The 21,807-nt window shown below is 43.7% G+C and overlaps 2 protein-coding genes and 1 long non-coding RNA gene across 3 annotated transcripts in view; 1 reads left to right on the top strand and 2 right to left on the bottom strand.

Annotated features, from left to right (window-relative positions):
* LOC144309499 (nebulin-like) overlaps positions 1-17,496 on the bottom strand; it is a 25,822-nt gene extending 8,326 nt beyond the window's left edge. Inside the window, exons 1-6 of the mRNA XM_077890588.1 lie at positions 17,359-17,496; positions 16,861-16,965; positions 9,705-9,809; positions 8,682-8,788; positions 727-853; positions 525-629 (exon numbers count right to left, since the gene is read on the bottom strand). Coding sequence (XP_077746714.1) covers positions 525-629; positions 727-853; positions 8,682-8,788; positions 9,705-9,809; positions 16,861-16,965; positions 17,359-17,496 — 687 coding nt within the window. The remainder of the gene's footprint in view (positions 1-524; positions 630-726; positions 854-8,681; positions 8,789-9,704; positions 9,810-16,860; positions 16,966-17,358) is intronic.
* The window catches only part of LOC144309507 (uncharacterized), an 89,624-nt gene that overhangs the window by 53,049 nt on the left and 14,768 nt on the right, over positions 1-21,807 (top strand). The gene's annotated exons all lie outside the window — the stretch shown is intronic.
* Positions 10,464-21,807, bottom strand: LOC144309498 (nebulin-like). The gene is made up of 11 exons (XM_077890587.1): positions 21,667-21,807; positions 20,251-20,355; positions 20,040-20,144; positions 19,098-19,205; positions 18,211-18,318; positions 16,861-16,965; positions 16,082-16,187; positions 15,881-15,985; positions 12,526-12,632; positions 10,849-11,049; positions 10,464-10,544 (listed from the first exon to the last, which is right to left on the bottom strand). The coding sequence occupies exons 1-5, from the start codon at positions 21,805-21,807 to the stop codon at positions 18,298-18,300; spliced, it is 480 nt and encodes a 159-aa protein (XP_077746713.1). The 3' UTR covers positions 10,464-10,544; positions 10,849-11,049; positions 12,526-12,632; positions 15,881-15,985; positions 16,082-16,187; positions 16,861-16,965; positions 18,211-18,297.

The raw sequence follows: 21,807 nt of genomic DNA, 5'->3' as shown, positions 1-21,807 counted from the left end.
TGGTTGAACACGTCCACCCTATACTCTTAGTTGGCTTGCACTCAAATGAATCACAGGTTTTTAAATTTAATCCTGAGCTAAGGAAAATATTGCTATTTGTTGTTCTTATACTGATGGGAGGAAAGCATGGATTGAATGGAGTGGCCTTTCAGGAGATGGAAACATTTAAGGAGAAACAAACATGGGAGGAGGAAGTTGCTAATGAGGATGGGCGTGGGGATGAGCAGGAGAAGGATACTACATGGGACCCAGGACGAGACGAGGTAGGGTGAGGGGCCGGTCATGGTTCAGTGTTGAATTCAGAGTGGTGGCCAGCAATGCTTGTAATTCCTAAACGTTCTTCCTACTACTGTTTCCGTGGTTGGAGAAATGCGGGGTCCCGCTTCCACACAATTTCACCTCCAAGCTGTATACCCAGTGTAGAAGGACTCAATGCAGCAGGCAGTTCAAAGATCACCAGTTGGCTTACATGTACACAGCCCCTTGGTATGAGCTTTTCTGAAAGACCCAGACGAGATGCTTACGTCACTGGTGATGTCTCCCACGTAGCGGCAACGGATCACTTGGGGTGTGTAAGGCAGTGAGATCACGTGGCCTTGCATCTTGAAGAAGTCTGATTTGTAGATCAACTGAAAAAATGGCCCAAAACACACACATCAGAGACCACATGGCTGACATTCCTCCCGGGGTGCCACAGCCTGCCCTCTCTCTTAAGAAAATACTCACCTCACTGACAGCCTCTTGTGTCTTCTTGACTTGGCGGATTTCAGGTGTATCAGGAGTTGTGTGAATCTTGTCTTTCAGTCTGTGGTACAATTGTCCATACACGTGGATGGAACTGGAGAGTATGATGCTGAGTGAAATAAGTCAATCAGGGAGGACAAACATTTTATGGTCTCATTCATTTGGGGAATATAAAAAATAGTGAAAGGGAATAAAGGGGAAAGGAGAAAAAAATGAGTGGGACATATCAGAAAGGGAGACAGAACATGAGGGACTCCGAACTCTGGGAAACGAACAAGGGGTGGTGGAAAGGGAGGTGGGTGGGGGGTGGGGGTGACTGGGTGACAGGCATTGAGGGGGGCCCTTGATGGGATGAGCACTGGGTGTTATGCTCTATGTTGGCAAATTGAACTCCAAAAAAAAAAAAAAACTGTCGATACTATCTCTACACTGGAAGCAAAACCACTGCAGGTATTTAGTGTGGGAAGATGAGGGCAACTGTTGACTAATCAATAATCAAATATTCTACACAAAGAGCCATTAGAGGAGCAATTAAGGATCAAGGAAGTGTCTGACAGGAAAAAAGAGGAAATGGTACTTATTTTAGTTAGGTGAAGAATTCTGAGCATAAAGTCTTCCACATTCTATCAGATGGTTGGATATGGTCAGATATACAGGCCAACCATGTATATAGAAAACCAGGGTCACGAATTAGACTAAAATGCAAATTCATTAGTAAATGTTTCATAACGAATCTCAAAAAAGGAATTAATTTACATCATAATCTGTGAATTGGGATTGACAATGGCATTGCCAAATACAAAAAGACGTCACCGATGGATACAAACACCAAAATGGTAACAAAAAGGACCCTCTCATTCCTTGATGATACAGAGATTTCTAACTAACATATAGTACAAAGCCGTGGCCTCTGAAACTCAATACCCCCCCCCGCAGAATCAACATTCACTGTACCTCACTGGTAACATTGTTCACCCTCTGGACATGGACAAATGGGATTTCTTTAGGGCCAAGTGTGTATCTGTGTGCCTTGATGTGTTCCCACTCTTCTCTGTATTTGTACTGGGAAGGCAGAGTCAGAACGAGTTCGCTGCTGGGTCACAAAGAGTAGCTGTACATTCCTCACACAGGAAGGAGCTGCTGCTTACATTTGAAAATCACTCTCCATGGATTAAGTACAAGAAAAAGTCAGGGACAAAATGTCACCAGTAAACAGGACCTTGGCAATTATTTTCTTGGCTATATAAGCCAGGTGCAGAGAGGAATAAAATTCAGTGTTGCCTAGAAAAACCTGTTGGCAGGCAGCTATGAAAATAAAAGGGAAACCGTGTGTTTTTATGTTTTTTAAAAATTTTTTCTTGGTGTTAAATTTGCCAACATAGAGAATAACACCCAGCGCTCATCCCATCAAGTGCCCCCGTCAGTGCCTGTCACGCAGTCACCGCCAACCACCGCCCACCACCCCTAGTTCGTTTCCCAGAGTTAGGAGTCTCTCATGTTCTGTCTCCCTCCCTGATATTTCCCACTCGTTTTTTCTCCTTTCCCCTTTATTCCCTTTGACTATTTTTTATATTTCCCAAATGAATTAGACCGTAGGATGTTTGTCCTCCTCCGACTGACTTAATTCACTCAGCATAATATCGTCCAGTTCCATCCACGTTGAAGCAAATGGTGGGTATTTGTCATTTCTAATGGCTGAGGAATATTTCATTGCATACATAGACCACATCTTCTTTATCCATTCATCTTTCGATGGACACCGAGGCTCCTTCCACAGGTTGGCTATTGTCGACATTGCTGCTATAAACATTGGGGTGCAGGCATCCCAGCATTTCACTGCTTCTGTATCTTTGGGGTCAATCCCCAGCAGTGCAATTGCTGGGTCGTAGGGAAGATCTGTTTTTCACTCTTTGAGGAACCCCACACAGTTTTCCAGAGTGGCTGCACCAGTTCACATTCCCACCAAGAGTTCAGGAGGGTTCCCCCTTTCTCCACATCCTATGATTTGTAGTCTCCTGCCTTGTTAATTTTCGCCATTCTCACTGGTGTGAGGTGGTATCTCATTGTGGTTTTGATTTGTATTTCCCTGATGGCAAGTGATGCAGAGCATTTTCTCATGTGCATGTTGGCCATGTCTATGTATTCCTCTGTGAGATTTCTGTTCCTGTCTTTTGCCCATTTCATGATTGGATTGGTTGTTTCTTTGCTGTTGAGTTTAAGAAGTTCTTTATAGATCTTGGATACTAGCCCTTTATCTGATATGTCATTTGCAAATATCTTCTCCCATTCTGTAGGTTGCCTTTTAGTTTTGTGGACTGTATCCTTTGCTGTGCAAAAGCTTCTTACCTTGATGAAGTCCCAATAGTTCACTTTTGCTTTTGTTTCTCTTGCCTTCGTGGATGTATCTTGCAAGAAGTCACAGTGGGCGAACTCAAAAATGGTGTTGCCCATGTTCTCCAGGATTTTGATGGAATCTTGTCTCACATTTAGATCTTTCATCTGTTTTGAGTTTATCTTTGTGTATGGTGCAAGAGAGTGGTCTAGTTTTGTTCTTCTGCATGTGGATGTCCAATTTTCCCAGCAGCATTTATTGAAGAGACTGTCTTTTTTTCCAGTGGATAGTCTTTCCTACTTTGTCGAATATTAGTTGACCATAAAGTTGAGGGTCCACTTCTGGATTCTCTATTCTTTTCCATTGATCTATGTGACTGCTTTTGTGCCAGGACCACACTGACTTGATGACCACAGCTTTGTAGTACAACCTGGAATCTGGCATTGTGATGCCCCCAGCTGTGGCTTTCTTTTTTAATATTCTCCTGGCTATTAGGGGTCTTTTCTGATGCAACACAAATCTGAAAATAATTTGTTCTAACTCTCTGAAGAAAGTCCATGGTATTTTGCTGGGATTGCATTAAACATGAAAATTGCCCTGGGTAACGTTGACATTTTCACAATATTAATACTTCCAATCCGTGAGCATGGAATATTTTTCCATCTCGTTGTGTCTTCCTCAAATTATTTTAGAAGTGGTCTGTAGTTTTTAGGGTGTGGATCCTTTATCTCTTTGGTTAGGTTTATTCCTAGGTATCTTATGCTTTTGGGTGCAATTGTAAATGGGATTGACTCCTTAATTTCTCTTTCTTCAGTCTCATTGTTAGCGTGTAGAAATGCCACTGACTTATGGGCATTGATTGTGTATTCTGCCATGCTCCCAAATTGATGTATGAGTTATAGCAATCTTGGGGTGGAGTCTCTTGGGTTTTCTATGTAGAGTATCATGTCATCAGCAAAGAGGGAACGTTTGACTTCTTCTTTGCCAATTTGAATGCCTTTTATTTCTTTCTGTTGTCTGATTGCTGAGGCTAGGACTTCTAAGACTATGTCAAATAGCAGTGGTGAGAGTGGACATCCCTGTCTTCTTCCTGATCTAAGGGGAAAGGCTCCCTGTGCTTCCCCATTGAGAATGATATGTGCTGTGGGCTTTTCGTAGATGCCTTTTAAGATGTTGAGGAATATTCCCTCTATCCCCACAATCTGAAGAGTTTTGATCGGGAATGGATGCTGTATTTTGTCAAATGCTTTCTCTGAATCTATTGAGAGGATCATATGGTTCTTGTTTTTTGTCTTTCTGATATGATGAATCACATTGTTTTATGAGTGTTGAACCAGCCTTGCGTCCGGGGATACTTCCCTCTTGGTAATGGTGAATAATCTCCTTAATGTACTGTTGGATCCTATTAGCTAGTATCTTGTTGCGAATTTTTGCGTCCATGTTCATCAGGAGTATGGGTCTATAACTCTCCGTTTTGGTGGGGTCTTTGTCTTGTTTTGGAATTAAGGTGATGCTGGCCTCGTAGAACGAGCTTGGATGTATTTCATTTCTATCTTTCTGAACAGCTTTAGTAGAATAGGTATGGTTTTTTTTTTTTTTTTTTGGTTTCTTCTTTAAACGTTGGAATAAATTCCCCAGGGAAGCCATCTGGCCCTGGACTTTTGTGTCTTGGGAGGTTTTTGATGACTGCTTCAATTTCCTCCCTGGCCTGTTCAGTTTTTCTATTTCTTCCAGTTCCAGTTTTGGTAGTTTGCGGCTTTCCAGAAATGCGTCCATTTCTTATAGATTGCTGAATTTATTGGCGTATAGCTTCTCATGTTTTTAAAATTGTTTGTATTTCCTTGGTGTTTGTAGTGATCTCTCCTTTCTCATTCATGATATTATTAATATGAGTCTTCTCGCTCTTCTTTTAATAGGGCTGGCTAATGGTTTATCTATCTTACTAATTCTTCAAAAGAACCAACTCCTGGTTTTGTTAATCTGTTCCATAGTTCTTCTGATATCTATTTCATTGAGTTCTGCTCGAATGTTAATTTGTCAAATCTCTTCTTCTGCTGGGTGTAGGATCTATTTGCTCTTTTTCATCTAGCTCCTTTAGGTGTAAGGTTAACTTCTGTATTTGAGTTCTTTCCAATTTGTGGATGGCTGCTTGCATTGAGATATATTTCCCCCAAGGACTGCTTTTGCTGTATCCCAAAGATTTTGAATGGTTTTATCTTCATTCTCATTAGTTTCCATGAATCTTTTTAATTCTTCCTTAATTACCTGGCTCACCCTTTCATCTTTTATCAGGATGGTCCTTAACCTCAACGTGTTTGAAGTACTTCCAAACTTCTTGTTGTGATTTAGTTCTAATTTCAAGGTATCATCCTCTGAGAATAAGCAGGGGATGATCCCAATCTTTTGGTATCGGTTCAGATCTGAGTTGTGATCCAGTATGTGGTCTATTCTGGAGAAAGTTCCATGTGCACTTGAGAAGAATGTGTATTCAGTTGCATTTGGATATAAAGTTATGTAGTTATCTGTGAAATCCGTTTGGTCCAGTCTATCATTTCGAGCTCTCGTTTCTTTGACATGTACTTAGAAGACCTATTTAGTGTAGAAAGCGCTAGATTGAAGTCACCAAGTATAAGTGTATTATGATCTAAATATGTCTTAACTTTGGTTATTAATTGATTGATATATTTGGCAGCTCCCACATTCGGGGCATATATATTGAGGATTGTTAAGTCTTCTTCTTGGATAGATCCTTTAAGTATGATACAGTGTCCCTCTTCATCTCTCACTACAGTCTTTGGGATAAATTTCAGTTTATCTGATATAAGGATGGCTACCCCTGCTTTCTTGTGAGGACCATATGATTGGTACGTGGTTCTCCAACCTTTTATTTTCAGGCTGTAGGTGTCCTTCTGTCTAAAATGAGTCTCTTGTAGACAGCAGATAGATGGGTCCTGCTTTTTTATCCAGTCTGAAACCCTGTGCCTCTGTATGGGGTCGTTAAGCCCATTCACGTTCAGTTACTATTGAAAGATATGAATTTAGTGTCATCATGATACCTATTCAGTCCCTGTTTTTGTGGATTGTTCCATTGGACTTCCTCTCCAAGAGGAATTTTAAGAGTCCCCCTTAAAATTTCTTGCAGAGCTGGTTTCCTGGTCACATATTCTTTCAGTTCCTGCCTATCTTGGAAGCTGTTTATCTCTCCTATTGTGAATGAGAGCCTTGGATAAAGTATTCTTGGCTGCATGTTCTTCTCATGTAGGACCCTGAATATATCCTGCCAGCCCTTTCTGGCCTGCCTGGGTCTCTGTGGAGAGGTCTGCTGTTAATCTAATATTCATCCCCATAAAAGTTAGAGATTTCTTGTCTCTTGCTGCTTTAAGGATCTTCTATTTATCTTTGGAATTTGCAAGCTTCACTATTAAATGTCGAGGTGTTGAGCGGTGTTTATTCATTTTAGGTGGGGGAAGGCCTGTGTTTTTAGTCCCAGCACAGCTTGGAAGTTAGGACCTGCAGGGAAGAGAGGAGCGACTATTTTTGAGGCCAACAAGTGGCTTTCCAGATGGATTTACCAGAAAAAAAAGACATATTAGGTGGTTGGATCTGCAAGTGTCTGATTTGGATACTGTAGGTTTGGGTCTTTGGTTTTGTGTACTGGCTGGCCGGCAAGCTTGGGTCCCAAGACTCCGAAGGCAGCAGAAGAGGGCTGCAGGCTGTGTGCAGCACCCCCGGGCTCTGCCCTGCATGGGGCTCCCTAGCATCCCCAGCATCCCTGCAGGGTGGTGGGAGCCACTGGGCTAGGAAGCCCCAGATAGCAGGAGCCCCTTCACCCCCAGCTTTCTGCTCAGTGTGCAGAGGGCATGTGGTGGGGCCAGTATCGGAGCCAGCTAGCCCACAAGCAGTCCTGTCTGCCCAAGGGACGCACACAACATCCTGTCCCCAGGCAGCTGCAGCCGCCCATGGGGTGCCTGGGGTCACAGGGATGCTCCTACGCTTCTTGAAGCAAAGGCGCCGTGATGACCACACTCAGCGGGGGCCTCCACACACACCCCCGGCCCCCAGGGGCCCAGGTCAGCGCCCCTCCCCTGGCAGGCCGTGGTGCGGGGAGGCACCTACATAGGTGATCTGGTAGTGCTTTTCCCTGGAATGCTGGAAGGCGGCTGTGTCACCAGGGAGCCGGTATCCTGTGCGCTGGTCACGTCGGCCGGCACCTGGGTACAGGTCCTGCGGAGGGCGAGGGGTCAGGCTGCGCCGGGGCCCATCGAGTCATGCGCATCGCACGCGGCCCATGCCAGGCTTTCGGTCGGGATGCAGCGTGTTCTTGTTTACCAGGCCGATGTCATGAGGAGTCAGAGGAGTTCAAAGGGCCAGGTAACTAATGCATCATCCTTGACCCCCTGCTTCGAAACCGACAGGTGCCTGCGTGCTCCACTGCCCAGGCCTTGGGCTCAGGTCACATCTCTGAGCCCATCAGTCTCCCTGCTCGACCCCCACCCTCCTCGCTAATGCTCCCTCGCTTCCACTCTGTCGAGTAAATAAACCAAATCTTTAAGAGAGAGAGACAGAGAGTGAGAGAGATGCCTGGGGGTGCTCAGGGTGTGACGCTGGGTCATGGGATTGAGTCCCCAACGGGTTCCCGCAGGGAGCCTGCTTCTCCCTCTGCCTGTGTCTCTGCCTCTCTCTGTCTCTCTCATGAATAAATAAAACCTTAAAAAAGAGAGTGAGCGAGTGAACGATGAGTGAAGGGGCCCATAGGAAATAATTCTTCTATGTTTTGAACGTATGCCCAATTACCTGCATGGAATCGAGCAAGAAAACGGGAGCAGTAGAGGGAACAGGCAGTCAGTGCCGCCTGTGTCGTGAACCCTTAGATGGCATTCACATCATCACAGTCCCGGAGACAGTCATAATGATAAGGCACATCCCTGGAACCCCATTCCTCCAATAAACACAGTGTCAGGCCATGAAGAGGTCACGATTCCCCAATCCCTGGCAGATGGGGGAAAGGAGTTTCTGACCATGATCCTAAATAGCCTGTCTTTGGGGGGGAGATCCAGGAGTAGGAATAGTATCAGAGACATCAAAGAGCAAATGTTTTTCAATATTCAGTACAGGAGAGTGACATCAAAGAGGGAAACCAATGTTGCCTGAGCAGGTAACACCCAAAAGGGATATTAAGTAAGTGAGTGGAATCCAGGTCTTTCTCTTCTGAATTCCAACAGTAATTTCTAGCCCTTTCTCTTACTACTAGTAGTCCCTTATGATTATGTGTCTTCTCTTTGTCATCTTGGTTTTAAGTTGTTTGAGAAAGGTTGGCTTTCTTTCTCCCTCGTATCTTGTAAATGTAAATGCAATGTTGCTCTAAGAATGCCCATTGCTTGCGTGGTGTAAGAATCCCACCAACCAGGAGGGAAGACAGACTGTGTACTGTTTGGGTTTTTTCTTTGTTTTTTAACTCAGGTGAATGGAATAGCATTGACAACTGAGAAGGTCAGGCTGAGATAAAGCACAAGCCAAGGAGGTTTCTGCAAAAGCCAGTGGCCTGGCCCTCGGAGGCCGCCCCTTAGACTTCTGCTGCCCCCTGCACTGGGTTCTCACTGCTCACCTCACTCTGGAGCTTGTGTGCATGAAGGGCCCATCCAGTTCCATGGTTTTCATAGTTGCAGCCACCTTGCCTCTGACGCTATCCATGTAGTCATGGTGGTAGATGGCCTGTGTCAGATAGAAGAGGGGTCAGCTGATTCTGATCACAGCAGCATCATTGGAAAGAAGCAAAGTAAATGGAAACCTAAGTCTCTCTTAAAGGAAGGAAGGAAGGAAGGGAGGGAGGGAAAGGGGAAGGGGAAGGGGAAGGGGAAGGGGAAGGGGAAGGGGAAGGGGAAGGGGAAGGGGAAGGGGAAGGGAAGTAGGTAGGTAGGTTTCCCTTTGCCTCAACAACTGATCCATCATTGTCTTGTCCACAGGCTCGCAAGTGGCATGTGGACCCCGCAGCATGAGAGAAGCAGAGGACATGGCTCAGCAAAGGGAGGGAACAGCGGCTATGGTACGGCTCTAAGTTTCAAAACAATGGGTTTTTACATTCTAACTCGCTGGTGGGATTTGATATTTACTTACTAATTTGCGGGCTTAGTTAAAAGAAAATAAAAGAGCAGCCGTGTGCTGGCTCTGCCCCCCAAGTCAGAGAGTGGATGTGGCATGGGGCCGAGGCTTGGGCACCGGGCCTTCCCAGACCACGGACGAGGGGCCCCACGAAACCCACACCGCTCACTGCACGGCCTGCCCCCTCCTCACCCTGCCATGACCAGCTCTAATTTTCCAGAGGGCTGACCAGCAAGATACAACTGCTGCTCTTGACACGAGGCCTCAAAAAACAACTTTAAAGCAAAAAACTCTAAAACACTGAGTATTCCATAGTTATAGCATTTCTACCTCCACCTTGGGAACTGATTGAACACACCAGGTTTTAGGAAATATGAGCAGAACCATAAGTACTATCTAGGACACTAACTCTGGTCTCCCAGTTAGCAAAAGCCACTTACTTTTTCTTTTCTTTTTTTTTTTTTGCCACTTCTGTTTGAGTGGTGGCCCCATTTATTACTGTCCACACGACTTCCCCACGGGGACTTACATCACTCAGTTGTTTCCCACTTTTCACAGCCTGCACATAGACTTGTGTGTCTGTGACCAACTTGTAGCCATTCCTGGTCTTCTGTGTGTGAGATTTGTACTTGATCTGCCAAGAGGAATAAAAGAAGCCTGTGGTAGACCGTTTACGGTTCTAGAAATTGCTGCTTTCATGGAGGGTTTGGTTGCTTTTAACTCATGACATTTACTTTCATTAGCACATATTCAATCGACCAGGAGGCATTTGAATTTTAGGACAATCTGCATAATCGATGCTTATAGTCCTATGGAGCTTCTAGAGCCTTCTAGCAGGCTTGACAACTGCTCTTCTAGGAACATTTACGCATTTTTACTGAAACCTTTATTACAGTGTTAATTTGCTTAGCAAATTCTCTCTTTATAAATAGGTCCTGTCTATAGCGTCACAAACACCTCACAAGTGAGATTTCCCTAATAGGAGAATCATGTGCTTGATAGATCTGAAATAGTCCAAATGTAGAGAGAGGTTCCAGGGAAGGACAACAGGACAGCTCGACCGTGTTGTTGAATAGAGAGCTACGCGCATTCCAAGAAACAGCCGTTCCCTGCTCCTTAGCATTCTTCTCCAGATCAGCCATCCTCAACACCATTTAAGACATAGCTGGTCTGTGACAATGTACATAACTCCCCCTTTGACTTAGACTACGTAGAAAAGGAAATACACTTTAAAAAAAAAAACCATAAGATAGGGCAAACTCCCATGGTTACATAGAACATAAACATGCTTGGCATGAAGAATTTCAGGAATGTCCGAGATGTAGCATCCAATGCCCTTTAGCCAGTTGAGGTCATCCTTGTATACAATCTAAAGATTGCGGTGGATAGAGGGAATTAGAAAAAAGAAACTGACCGTAACTCAAACACCAAAAACACAGACACCCAGTGGGCCTGGGAGGACTTTATCGAATGACATTCGAAGGGTGTTATGCAATGAGGCTGTGGGTGCCGTGAAAACACTGGCACACAGAGCCCTGCTTCCAGGGACAGACCCATGGGTACAGAGGACAGCAACGCTGGAAGAAGGCCAGGGTACATGCAGGTGGGTCTGCTTCCCCTCAGGATGGGCATGTGGAGCCAGCGCGGGGGACCTTCACAAGCAGTGGGCTTACGTTGCTGTAGATCTGATCTGTGACTTTCCTGATGTGGCTGTTGACTTGCAAGTCAGGGTGGCAAATCCACTCACAGAGGTGTAGGCAGTAATCAATCTCACTGCCTTTCTTCTGAGATTCCTTAGCAGTAACCATCTCCACCATGTCAGGCACGATGTGGATTCTCATCTTGTTCTTTTCATAAACTGATTTATATAGGCGCTGGGAAGATAAAATAATATGCCAATTATGTAGGAAATTGTGCAAGGTCTCAAGGCAATCTGGTTCTTAAATCCTTCTTATACACCAGAGAAGTCGAGGTAAAGAATGTATGGCAATCAGGTGGGATCTGGTAAATATTAAATTAATTCCGTATACTGTCTAACAAAGTCTTTTACTAAATACGCATCTCTAGGCCAGAAGGCATTGAAAAATTTTATTGGACCACTAGCATTTAAACGAATGGAATAGAATTGAAAAGATCAGAGTGTATTGCCTTTAGTTTGGCAGTACATAGTCTTCTGTCATATGTCAGAAGGAAGTCACATAAACGTCAGCTGTGTGTGTGTGTGTGTGTGTGTGTGTGTGTGTGTACTTGATACAACATTCTCACTGGTAAAAAACAGGGTTTGAGAAATACTGATCTAAAATGCTATGTAAGGGACGCCTGGGTGGCTCAGCAGTTGAGCATCTGCCTTCGGCTCAGGGTGTGATCCTGGGATCTGGGATCGAGTCCCACATCGGGCTCCTTGTGGGGAGTCTGCTTCTCCTTCTGCCTGTGTCTCTGTCTCTCATGAATAAATAAAATCTTTAAAAAATAAAATAAAATAAAATGCTATGTAAAAGGTTCACAATTAAGAGGTAAAAGTCTCTAAAGGAGGTTAACTTCTGAAAGAGAACTAGCTTCTTAGGACTGCAATGAAGGTTATAGGTAATTTTACAATAAAAGGCTTTACTTAAGAACATTCTGGGCATAAAGGGTTGAAGTTCATAAACTTTTTTTTAATATATTTTTTATTTATTTATGATAGTCATACAGAGAGAGAGAGAGAGGCAGAGACACAGGCAGAGGGAGAAGCAGGCTCCATGCACCGGGAGCCCGACGTGGGATTCGATCCCGGGTCTCCAGGATCGCGCCCTGGGCCAAAGGCAGGCGCCAAACCGCTGCGCCACCCAGGGATCCCCGAAGTTCATAAACCTTAATACGATATCTAGATAGCTCATTGTAATTTTAGATTTTCTTTTACAATATACACAAACATATAATATATAAAACACATGTGGATGGAACTGGAGGGGATTATGCTGAGTGGAATAAGTCAATCAGAGAAGGACAAACATTATATGGTCTCATTCATTTGGGAAATATAAATAATAGTGAAAGGGAATTAAAGGGAAGGGAGAAGAAATGGGTAGGAAATATCAGAAAGGGAGACAGAGCATGAAGACTCCTAACACTGGGGGTGGTGGAAGGGGAGGAGGGCGGGGGGTGGGGGTGAATGGGTGGCGGGCACTGAGGGGGGCACTTGACAGGATAACCACTGGGTGCTATTCTGTATGTTGGCAAATTGAACACCAATAAAAAATAAATTCATTAATAAATAAATAAAACACATGAATCAGTAGAAAAATTCTAGGAGCGGAGAACTGGGGAAGGTAGAGGGTGGGTGAGAGGCCATCACAATGCACTTGACTTACATTGCTAGCCAGATGCTTCTGGTTCTTAGCATGCATCAGGGACATGGTACTGGTAGGCAGGATGTAGCTGGTGGCTTCACTCCATCCCAAGCTTCCTTGTACAGGTTCTACAGGGGTTATAAACCATTTTGTGAGTACAGAAAATGCACTCTGGTTGGATCTTTAGAAGGGGATTTTTCCTGTATCTTTTTTCAGACACTGCTTAACAACCCCTGATCTTCATACTCAGCAGGACCCAAGTCCCCCTCAGTAAATAATGGGTTTAATGCTGTGACCATAATTTTCTGGTCCATTATTCTGTTCTCTTCCATAGTACTTATTTCAGTTTGGCAGTTATCATGGAGCACTGCATCTTGACAACAGTGGTGAATGTATGAATATGCATTTGTACAGCTATAGTACTGTAGGCCACAAAGAGTGACATTTTACTGTATGGAAACGAAAACAAAGTTTTTGACGCTGTGTTCCTTTGCTCTAGGTCTAGGAATTCCTGAAGGGTGAAAACCACTAACTTAAAATCTATTTATCCTATCTTACATTTTTGTAGCTAGTGGGAGCTCAAGAAAGATTTCCACTCCTAGGTATTTATTTACTCAAGAAAACAAAAATTACATATGCACAAAAACCTATACTCAAATGTATATAGCAGCTTTATTCATAATTGTCACAAACTAGATACAATCCAGGTGTCCTTGGACTGTGAATGAATAAATTGTGGTATATTCATACAATGGAATATCACACTCTGCAATAAATCCAATAAACTACTGGTTTTTACAGCAATGTGTAGAGTACACATGTGGATTTTACTAAGACAAAGAAACAGACCTGACGGCTGCAGACTTCATAATCCCATTTGCAGGACATTCTGGAAAAGGTTTTTCAAAGTTTGTTTCTTTAAAAATAGGTCCAGAAAATGCTTCTATGGGTCTCAAAGAAGGAAAAGGAAGAGGGTAATTTTGAGGTGATAGATTTTCTGTGGCTTCACTGGGGTGAATACATGACTTTGCATTTGTTAAAAGCCATAGTCCAGAGGCACCTGGGTGGCTCAGTGGGTTAAGCATCTGCCTTCAGCTCAGGTCAAGATGAGCTTGGAGAACGCTGCTCAGAGGGAAGTCTGCTTCTCCCTCTTCCTCTGCCCCTCTTCCTGCTCATGCTCTCTCTCTCTCTCTCAAATCAATAAAATCTTGTTTTAAAAAACATCCTGTAGTACTATATACTACAAAGAGTGATTTACTGTGTGTAAATTAAAACAGAATCAAGCTGAATGGGGAAGAGGACACCAATGGAATAGAAATCATAACAAATAAACCTAACTGTGTTACAAATGCATAACAAGACTATGCTGAAGGAAGTGAGTTAGAAAACAATTTAGTTTATTTTTGAAAATGGTATTTTGACTCATTAAGCTATAGACAAAAATAACCAATAAGATACTGTAGTTACTACATTTGTTTCTCACAGGAATATGGGTTAGCAATTCTCAAAACTATGTGCCGATAAAAGTTGAACAAATAGGAGCGCCTGGGGGGCTCAGGGGTGAGTGTCTGGCTTCAGCCCAGGGCGTGACCCTGGGGTCCTGGGATCGAGTCCCGCATTGAGCTCTCCGCAAGAAGCCTGCTTCTCCCTCTGCCTGTGTCTCTGCCTCTCTCTGTCTCATGAATAAATAAATACAACCTTTAAAAAAGTTGAACAAATAAGCAAACATGTCATAGGTAATGAGGGCCAGGCTTTCTAGGAAAAAAAAAAGCCACAAGTTGGAAAAATAAAAGATAGAAGTCTAAAGTCTGTAGTGTTGAATGATATAGGAAGCATCAATAGGAACTCATGGTTCAAAGCACACATATAATTAGACAAATATAGAAATAAATACTGATATGTATGCATATAGAGGTTAGTATCCATAATATATTTCTAAGCTCTGTCCATAGAAGGGTCCCAGCAGCAGTGAGCACGCCTAGTGCTGAGATTTTTGCCTTTGAAATGCCAATCCTTAATACATAAACCAGGGCTCCTTGGAGAGGGGGTATCTGGAGCAGGTAAATACAAGATGAACATCTTGTGGTGCCAGAATGTAAGGAAGCACTCAAAAACAATGACAGAGTATGTTAAGTTCTTATAGGAGCCACCCTGAAAGGCACCCAATGGGGAAAGGTGAAATGATTTGAGCAACAAAATAAATAGCAGTATTAGACTACATCACGTAGAAGAAATTAAATATCCATGAGTTCAGATATAATTACTTACTGATACAAGTAAAAAAAAAAAACCCAAATGGTAGGAAGAAAGAGTGGTTTCTTACCGAAGAATTCCAATTGATAAATGTAGGAGGGATGAAAAAAAAAAAAACAGAAAATCACCAATAGGCATATTTTATACTAAAAGTTGTTTCAGGCAAGACCCATCAATAGATGGTAAAATACATGAGAGAACATTTGAAGAGAAACAGGCTATCTGCAAAGTCCCAAAATATCTCCCTCCATGATATGTATTAACAACAAAGGGAAAAATCACGACATTACAGTAGAGAAGCTCAGCAGCCAGCCACCTAACCAAGTCACCACGTTCAACATCACCAGTTACCGGCATCACGTCCCACCTGCCATGATGCCGGAGAGAAGCTTTTGTGTTAAACTCGCCAAAAATGGACTGTCTTGATCTAATCATAAGAAGACATCATATAAAACCAAATGGAGGGGCATTCCACAAAATAACCGGAAAGTATTCCTCAAAAGTGTTACAATCAGAAAAAGACAAGGGAAAACTGAGAAATGATCAGATTGAAGAAAGCTAATGAGTCATATGAATTAAATGCAAAATGGGATGACAGGCTGGCGCCTGACATAGAAAAGCACATTAGTGGAAAAACCCTGGTGAAATCTGGATGAAGTCTGTAAGTTACACTGCAACAAGGTTAATTTAGTTTCCATGATTGTATTACAGACAAAACTATGCTGGAATTCTCTGGACTCTTTCTGCAAGTTTTCTGGAAACCTAAAAGAGTTTCAAAATAAAGTTTTAAAAAGTTTGTTGAATTAACCAATTCAGAGGAGACAAAAAAAAAGTGTCTTTGTAGGCTGTACGCCCCTTGTCCCTGGAGAAGCCAGGGAAGGACAAGTCCAGGGTGAGGGTAGCCTAGTTTCAACAGTGCTCACCTGCAATAAGGAAGGAGCTCCCAAATCTGTGCCAATGCACAGCATGGTGTGATATTCCACTTCGGGCTCAATGAATTGTCACTAGGACTACTGAGGAGATAAAATAGGAAACTGGAAGTGCCTGAAAAAACCTGGGCGGTAAGGTGCTTATCCCAACTATTCCGTTATTGTCTCCAGGGAAGAAGAGAAAAATAACTCACTCTGCTGTAAAGATTCTTCAGGTTCTTGGTTCTGTCATAATCCACTGTTTCTAGGACTGTTGTATCTTTGTCCTTAATCTGATGATAATTTTCTTTACATTTCACCTACACACAAAAAAGATGGGTTATTCTTTTCTGCTGTTCAAAAATACAGAAGGACAGGAATGGCTTGTGTCGGGAGAGAAGTCCAAGAAGACGCACCTCACTGGCATTAATGCCACTTTGAAGAGCAGTCACCTAAAGTGGTGTATCTGTGACCAGGTTCTAATTCTGCAGATTTTCTTTACCTGCTGCCATGTACCCGTATCTGTAAAGAAAAACCAGGCACCGGAAATGGTAAAATACACGTCTGCCATCAGCATGAGCAGTTTGTGCCAACTTAGATGAGCCTTTACTTCATTCTGGGTTCCTGCTTTAATACTAACAGAGACACAGTCGTTCTGTGTTCCTGCCAACTTTGTAGGGTTGTCAAAACCTGGCTCTTTGCCAGATCTTCTTCACCATTTTGTTGCCTTTTCCATGCATGCACCCCCATCCCTGAGTGCCTCAACCGTCCGTGAACCTGCCCTAGGAGAGCTAAACCATATCCTGGGGACATTTTCCAAATATCTACTTTTTTACTTCAGAACTTACCTCCCAAAGGTCAAAGCATGCATTTGCATTCTACTCTCTGCAGGCTAACCTAAGCAACTTCCGTATAGATGCTTGAGGGTGGTTCACTCTGAAACACCTCACAGGAAACGTTCTGGGTAAACCTCAAATGCTTAAACCCCTGGAGAGACCAAAACCGAGAAGGTCCCACACCAGAGCAGGTCACCAGGAGAGGCTGTATCAGGCAGGGGCCTCTGGTTTCTGTGGCTCACGTACTGTTAGAGCAGCTTTCTCTAACCCGGGCACAGGGCTGGCCTGGTTGTCACCCCACTGAAAGCACCACGATTTCACTGATCCACAGAGAGCCAGTCCTTCTGGGAAGATCTCACCTGACTCTGGAGATCACAGGATTTCTTGGCCTGGAGGATCTGAGGCATATCCCAAATGTAGCATCCCATGCCTTTCAGCCGATTCAAGTCATCCTTATACACGTTCTGCAGGAAAGAAGGGATGATGAGAGGTGACAGGTACTAACTGAATTTACAATCGGGCATTTTGATAATTTCCCATCAGCCATTGGCTGTGCTGAGTGCTTAGCAGTCATAGGGTGGGCCCCGCACCAGCTGGAGGGCTTTCCCGCTCCGACCTAAAGAAGCCTAGGAGGAGAGGAAGAGCTAAAGTTTTGTCTGGAGTAAAAAACAGGTTAAATATTTAACACAGGGGTCACATGGCTCAGAGGGGATTCTCACACCAAAAAGTGGTTACGCGTGCCACTGTGCTTTAAAAAGCAGTACAATTTATGAAAACGGGGACACGTGGAGCATAGGGGGCCAAGACACGGTTGAGTGAAGGTGTAACTAAGTCAAGCTGCAGAAAGGGCATCGTACATTGCTCAGGATGTCCTGCATGCTGTGGGCCCGAATTACGCCGGGTTCTTCCGGGAGAGACATCCACTGGTGGAAGTAGTGTTGGTACTCTAGGTCACGGAGGATGTACTGACAGTGTTTGGCCAGCCCGTGATTCATCATATCGATGGGGATGTGCACATTTGCTTTGGTATCCGCATAATCTCTTCTGTAGTTCAATTAAGCCCCCTTTTTTTAAAGACAAAAAGAAGGATTAAAATGTTAATTATTCAGATCCATCTCTCTCGGGGTCTTATCCCTAGTATAGATCAGTACCTTTAGGATGAACAAAGGCTAAAGAAGATACTTTTTAAATAGATTCTTCATTCCCAATGTCCCTTCCTTTCAAAACACAGGGGTAAGTAGTCACCTTGTTGCTTTCTCCTTTTTCCAAACACAGGTACTTCACTGTGGGTTTGGAAGTGCAGAAGGGAAGGAAAGGGAGGAAAGCCCATAGTTACCAATGGTAACTGGCAGGGGTGGGGATGAATCTCAGGGAAGGAATGACTCCTTCCTCACCACCCCATGCCTCTCTCAACCGAAGAACGGGTCACAAACAGACCCCCTAATAGCACCCTCCAGGGTACAAATCCTCCGTCACAGTGAGCTTTGCTTTGCTTACTGCACTACTCGTCTTTTGGAAATCCAGGCACTGGACCACACCAGGGAACTCACTGATTTCTTTTCCAGCCAGGTAGTGGCCCTTCTGCTTCTCATATGTCTCTTTGTATTTAAGCTGTGAAGTAGGCACAACTTAGTTGAGAATCTCTGGGATTTTTGGACCAGCTCCCCAGAGAAGACTCTTAAATGCACGGAGGAAAAACCACCACTGACCTCGCTGTTCACATAGTTGGCATGCTTAGCTCCCACGATGGGAATGTAGCGCCTATGCAAGGTGCAGCCGTAAGCGTTGGTCCCTTCTCAAGCCCCTTTGTACAGTATCTGGAACAAAGGAATATGTGTCAGCAAGTTTGCAGTCAACTTCCTTCAGGTATTGCTAAAAAGAAAATGGTAAAACCAAGGTAAAATATTTATGTTTAAAGGCCAAGAGCCCTTACTGCGTCTACCTAAGAGTATGGGAGAATCTTCTATCTTACTGCAGATTGAATCTACAAACACCAGGGTGTTCTAGGACATCTATAACAGAGAATAACTGTATTTAAAGTTATGGTAAAAGTGGAAATACATTTTCACATAGGTAGAGAATCACCAAAGACTGCTTCCCATTGGGCATACACACAGACACAGGGCACGCGCGCACACACACACACATCATCCTTAAATCAGCTGAATTAAATTAGTCTTCCGTCTGTTGGCTGGAGATATTTATACATGACTGCCAGAGAGGGACTGGCCTTTCCTCTCTTTTCCCTGTTAGTGGGTGTTCAGTCCTCTGCGCACCTACAGCTGGTATAGCACCTGCTACCTTATTATCTATTTGCCTGTCCATCTCCCTCATTGGCATGGGCTCCTGAGGGGCTTCTCTTACTGAGTGTTAGCCCCGTAGCACTTCCTCCAATGCCTGGCCCATTACTGGAGCTCAAAAAGAAAAATACCAGCTGAATAAATGCTACTTCTAATAAACAACAGCAGTTATTTCTAAGAAGATTAAATGCAATGATAGGTCTTTTAAGTTCAGTTGTTCACAAAATCAGCCAAGAAGATGAATTAAGAGCTTAAAATTAAGAACTGAGTTGTAAATCAAATAAAATAGAACTTACAGTACTGTAGAGTTTTCTCATGTCTTTGGAGTGGGTGATATATGGTGTATCTGGAGAAAATAGATACTTGCCCTTCAATACTTTATTAAATGTTTCTTTATGTTTTACCTAACAAGAGAAAACAAGACAAAACCAATCCACATCTTTGGTCAATATAAATGCATATTTAAAGTTTCATAGTTTCGGGGCAGCCCGGGTGGCTCAGCGGTTTAGTGCCGCCTTCAGGCCAGGGCATGATCCTGGAGACCCGGGATCGAGTCCGGCATCGGGCTCCCTGCGTGGAGCCTGCTTCTCCTTCTGCCTGTGTCTCTGCCTCTCTCTGTGTATCTCTCATGAATAAATAAAATCTTTAAAAAAAAATAAAAAAATAAAGTTTCATAGTTTCTACCCAAAAAGATAATAACCAGTCTACATTTGGAGATTTAAAACAAACTAATTGGTTAGATTTCAGTTCATTTTGCCTAATACAATAATTTGGACAAGAATATGGATGCTTTTTAAAAGAAGAAATGGGTAGGAAATATCAGAAAGGGAGACAGAACATGAAAGACTCCTAACTCTGGGAAACAAACTAGGGGTGGTGGAAGGGGAGGAGGGCAGGGGTTGGGGGTGACTGGGTGACAGGTACTGAGGTGGGCACTTGATGGGATGAGCAATGGGTGTTATTCTGTATGTTGGCAAGTTGAACACCAATAAAAAATAAATTTATTATTTAAAAAAAAAAAAATAAAACCTGCATTCTCACTCTGAAAAAAAAATGTTCGTACAGTACATCTCTTACTAGGGACTTTAAAGACATGCCCACCAGAGATGATCTTCTAGTTTCCTGCCCCACTGTCCATTTTCTTACAAGCAGTTACCTGGAGGTGAGCAAATGCAGTCAATGACACACAATGAACTCCCCAGTCCATGCACACATCACTATACACAAAGAAAACTTACATCACTTTGACTGACTGAGTTAATCTTCACCAAAACAATCTCTGGAGGATCCACCACACTTGTGAAGTTAGGACAGTTGTCGAGATCAGCCTTCTTGTATTTTATCTGCAAGGAAACAGAGATGATTAAGACTGGTCTCCTTCCAGTGGGTACCTGCCCCCACATGACAGGCAAGGCGGCCAGGCATTAGGTAAGAACAGGGTTTGTGTACCTGATTCACCATTTCCTGGTTCTTCGTAACCCTCACGTAGTCCACAGAGTCCACGGGTATCCAGACAATGCCACGGAGCCACTCCAGGTCAGCCTTGTAGACATCCTGAGAGCAGGAAGAGAGATACAACGCAGGCATAAATGACTCAGGCACAGGATTCCAGACTGTAGGTCTGAAGCAACTTTTTCAGGAGCTTTTTAAGGATTTCCCTCTAGTGACTGTCATCTCTTGATGCAATCATGATTTCACCTGTTCACCAGAGAGGTATCCTGTGAGCCTATTATTATGAGCAAAGTACTGTACTAGGTGCTTTCAGAGATAAGTACAAAGGAATCTGGTGTGAAGAGAAGTCCTTTATAAGTGGAGAGTGTAACAGCAAGAACACTCAAGGGCTATGGGAGCTACGGGCAGGGAGCCATTGTATCTAGCATTGAGTCCAAGGAAGGGTTTTACCAGGGAGGGTGGGTTTTTAGAAGGATTTATATTTAATTACTTGGTACGTGGGAAATTTAGACTAACTACACAAAGGAAGTGATACAACTAAATGCTCCTGTATGGTAGAGTAGGGGACACATGCCCCTGGCCAGGCCTAGCTCTCCCCCTCCCCACCCCACATCAACCACAATGGAGCTGCTGATCTGGTTAAATGTCCATGACCATCGTTCTGCTGCAGCAACAGGGAGGTGGCAAGTTCAAGCTCACCACCTGGTGGCAGGCAGCCTCTGATTTCCTGTTTCCAAAGTGGTAATGAGAAGACCAGGTGGGTTAGCTCCAGGGTATGTCTGAGCATCAGGTCGATGCATGGAGTTTCTGTTCCTTAGGAACTGCTGGCGGCAGCTACACGTCTGGGCTCAGGCCTCACTGCAAGGTGGCCTAGGTCATGTATTCTCTTCCCTACCCTCACCCAAAGCTCTGTGCAAGCAGATTCTGGGCCCTCAGGTAGTTTATCAGGATTTTGTTTCTCTTTTGCTTTGATTCTTTGCAAGCAAGTCCTACATCAACGCCTGAAGAAGAGACGCTTGGCAAAGGGCATACCAAGGTCTTTGCCTACACTAACTACAACCCCCATTTACTCTCCATTCTCACCCCAAGCCATTTATTATTTTAAATCAGCTGATAATCTCCCAGGCCAATGTGAGATGTTCGTGATGTCAAAGATGATGCAAAAACAAAAAAAAACAACCAATGAAAAAAATTGGCTTTGAACGATACTCGGAAATAAGTCGTCAAAAAGGCAAAGCTGTGAATCACTGCTCCTGGTTTTTCTCTACAAAAGATTCAGCCTCAGTTCCCTTCTGGGAACAAATTCAGTATTTATGGCTCAAAGTTTCAAAGCCCGGTGCTTCCAGAGTACTGCCTGTAACTCTCTGAGTACACCATACATTCCTAGGTCATTAAGAAACAAAAATTACTTACATTGCTCTGTAGGTCAGAGGCTTTCCTTGCCTGGATAATGTCATTTTGGTCAGGATGACACATCCATTGGTGCAGGTAATTACGGTAATCAATATCACTGACGAGGTCCTGCCCATGCTTGGCAGCCAACACCGACACCAT

Source organism: Canis aureus, unplaced genomic scaffold (genome assembly GCF_053574225.1).
Source record: "Canis aureus isolate CA01 unplaced genomic scaffold, VMU_Caureus_v.1.0 NW_027326446.1_RagTag, whole genome shotgun sequence".
Lineage (NCBI taxonomy): Eukaryota > Metazoa > Chordata > Mammalia > Carnivora > Canidae > Canis > Canis aureus.
This window is presented reverse-complemented; position numbering and strand designations above follow the sequence as displayed.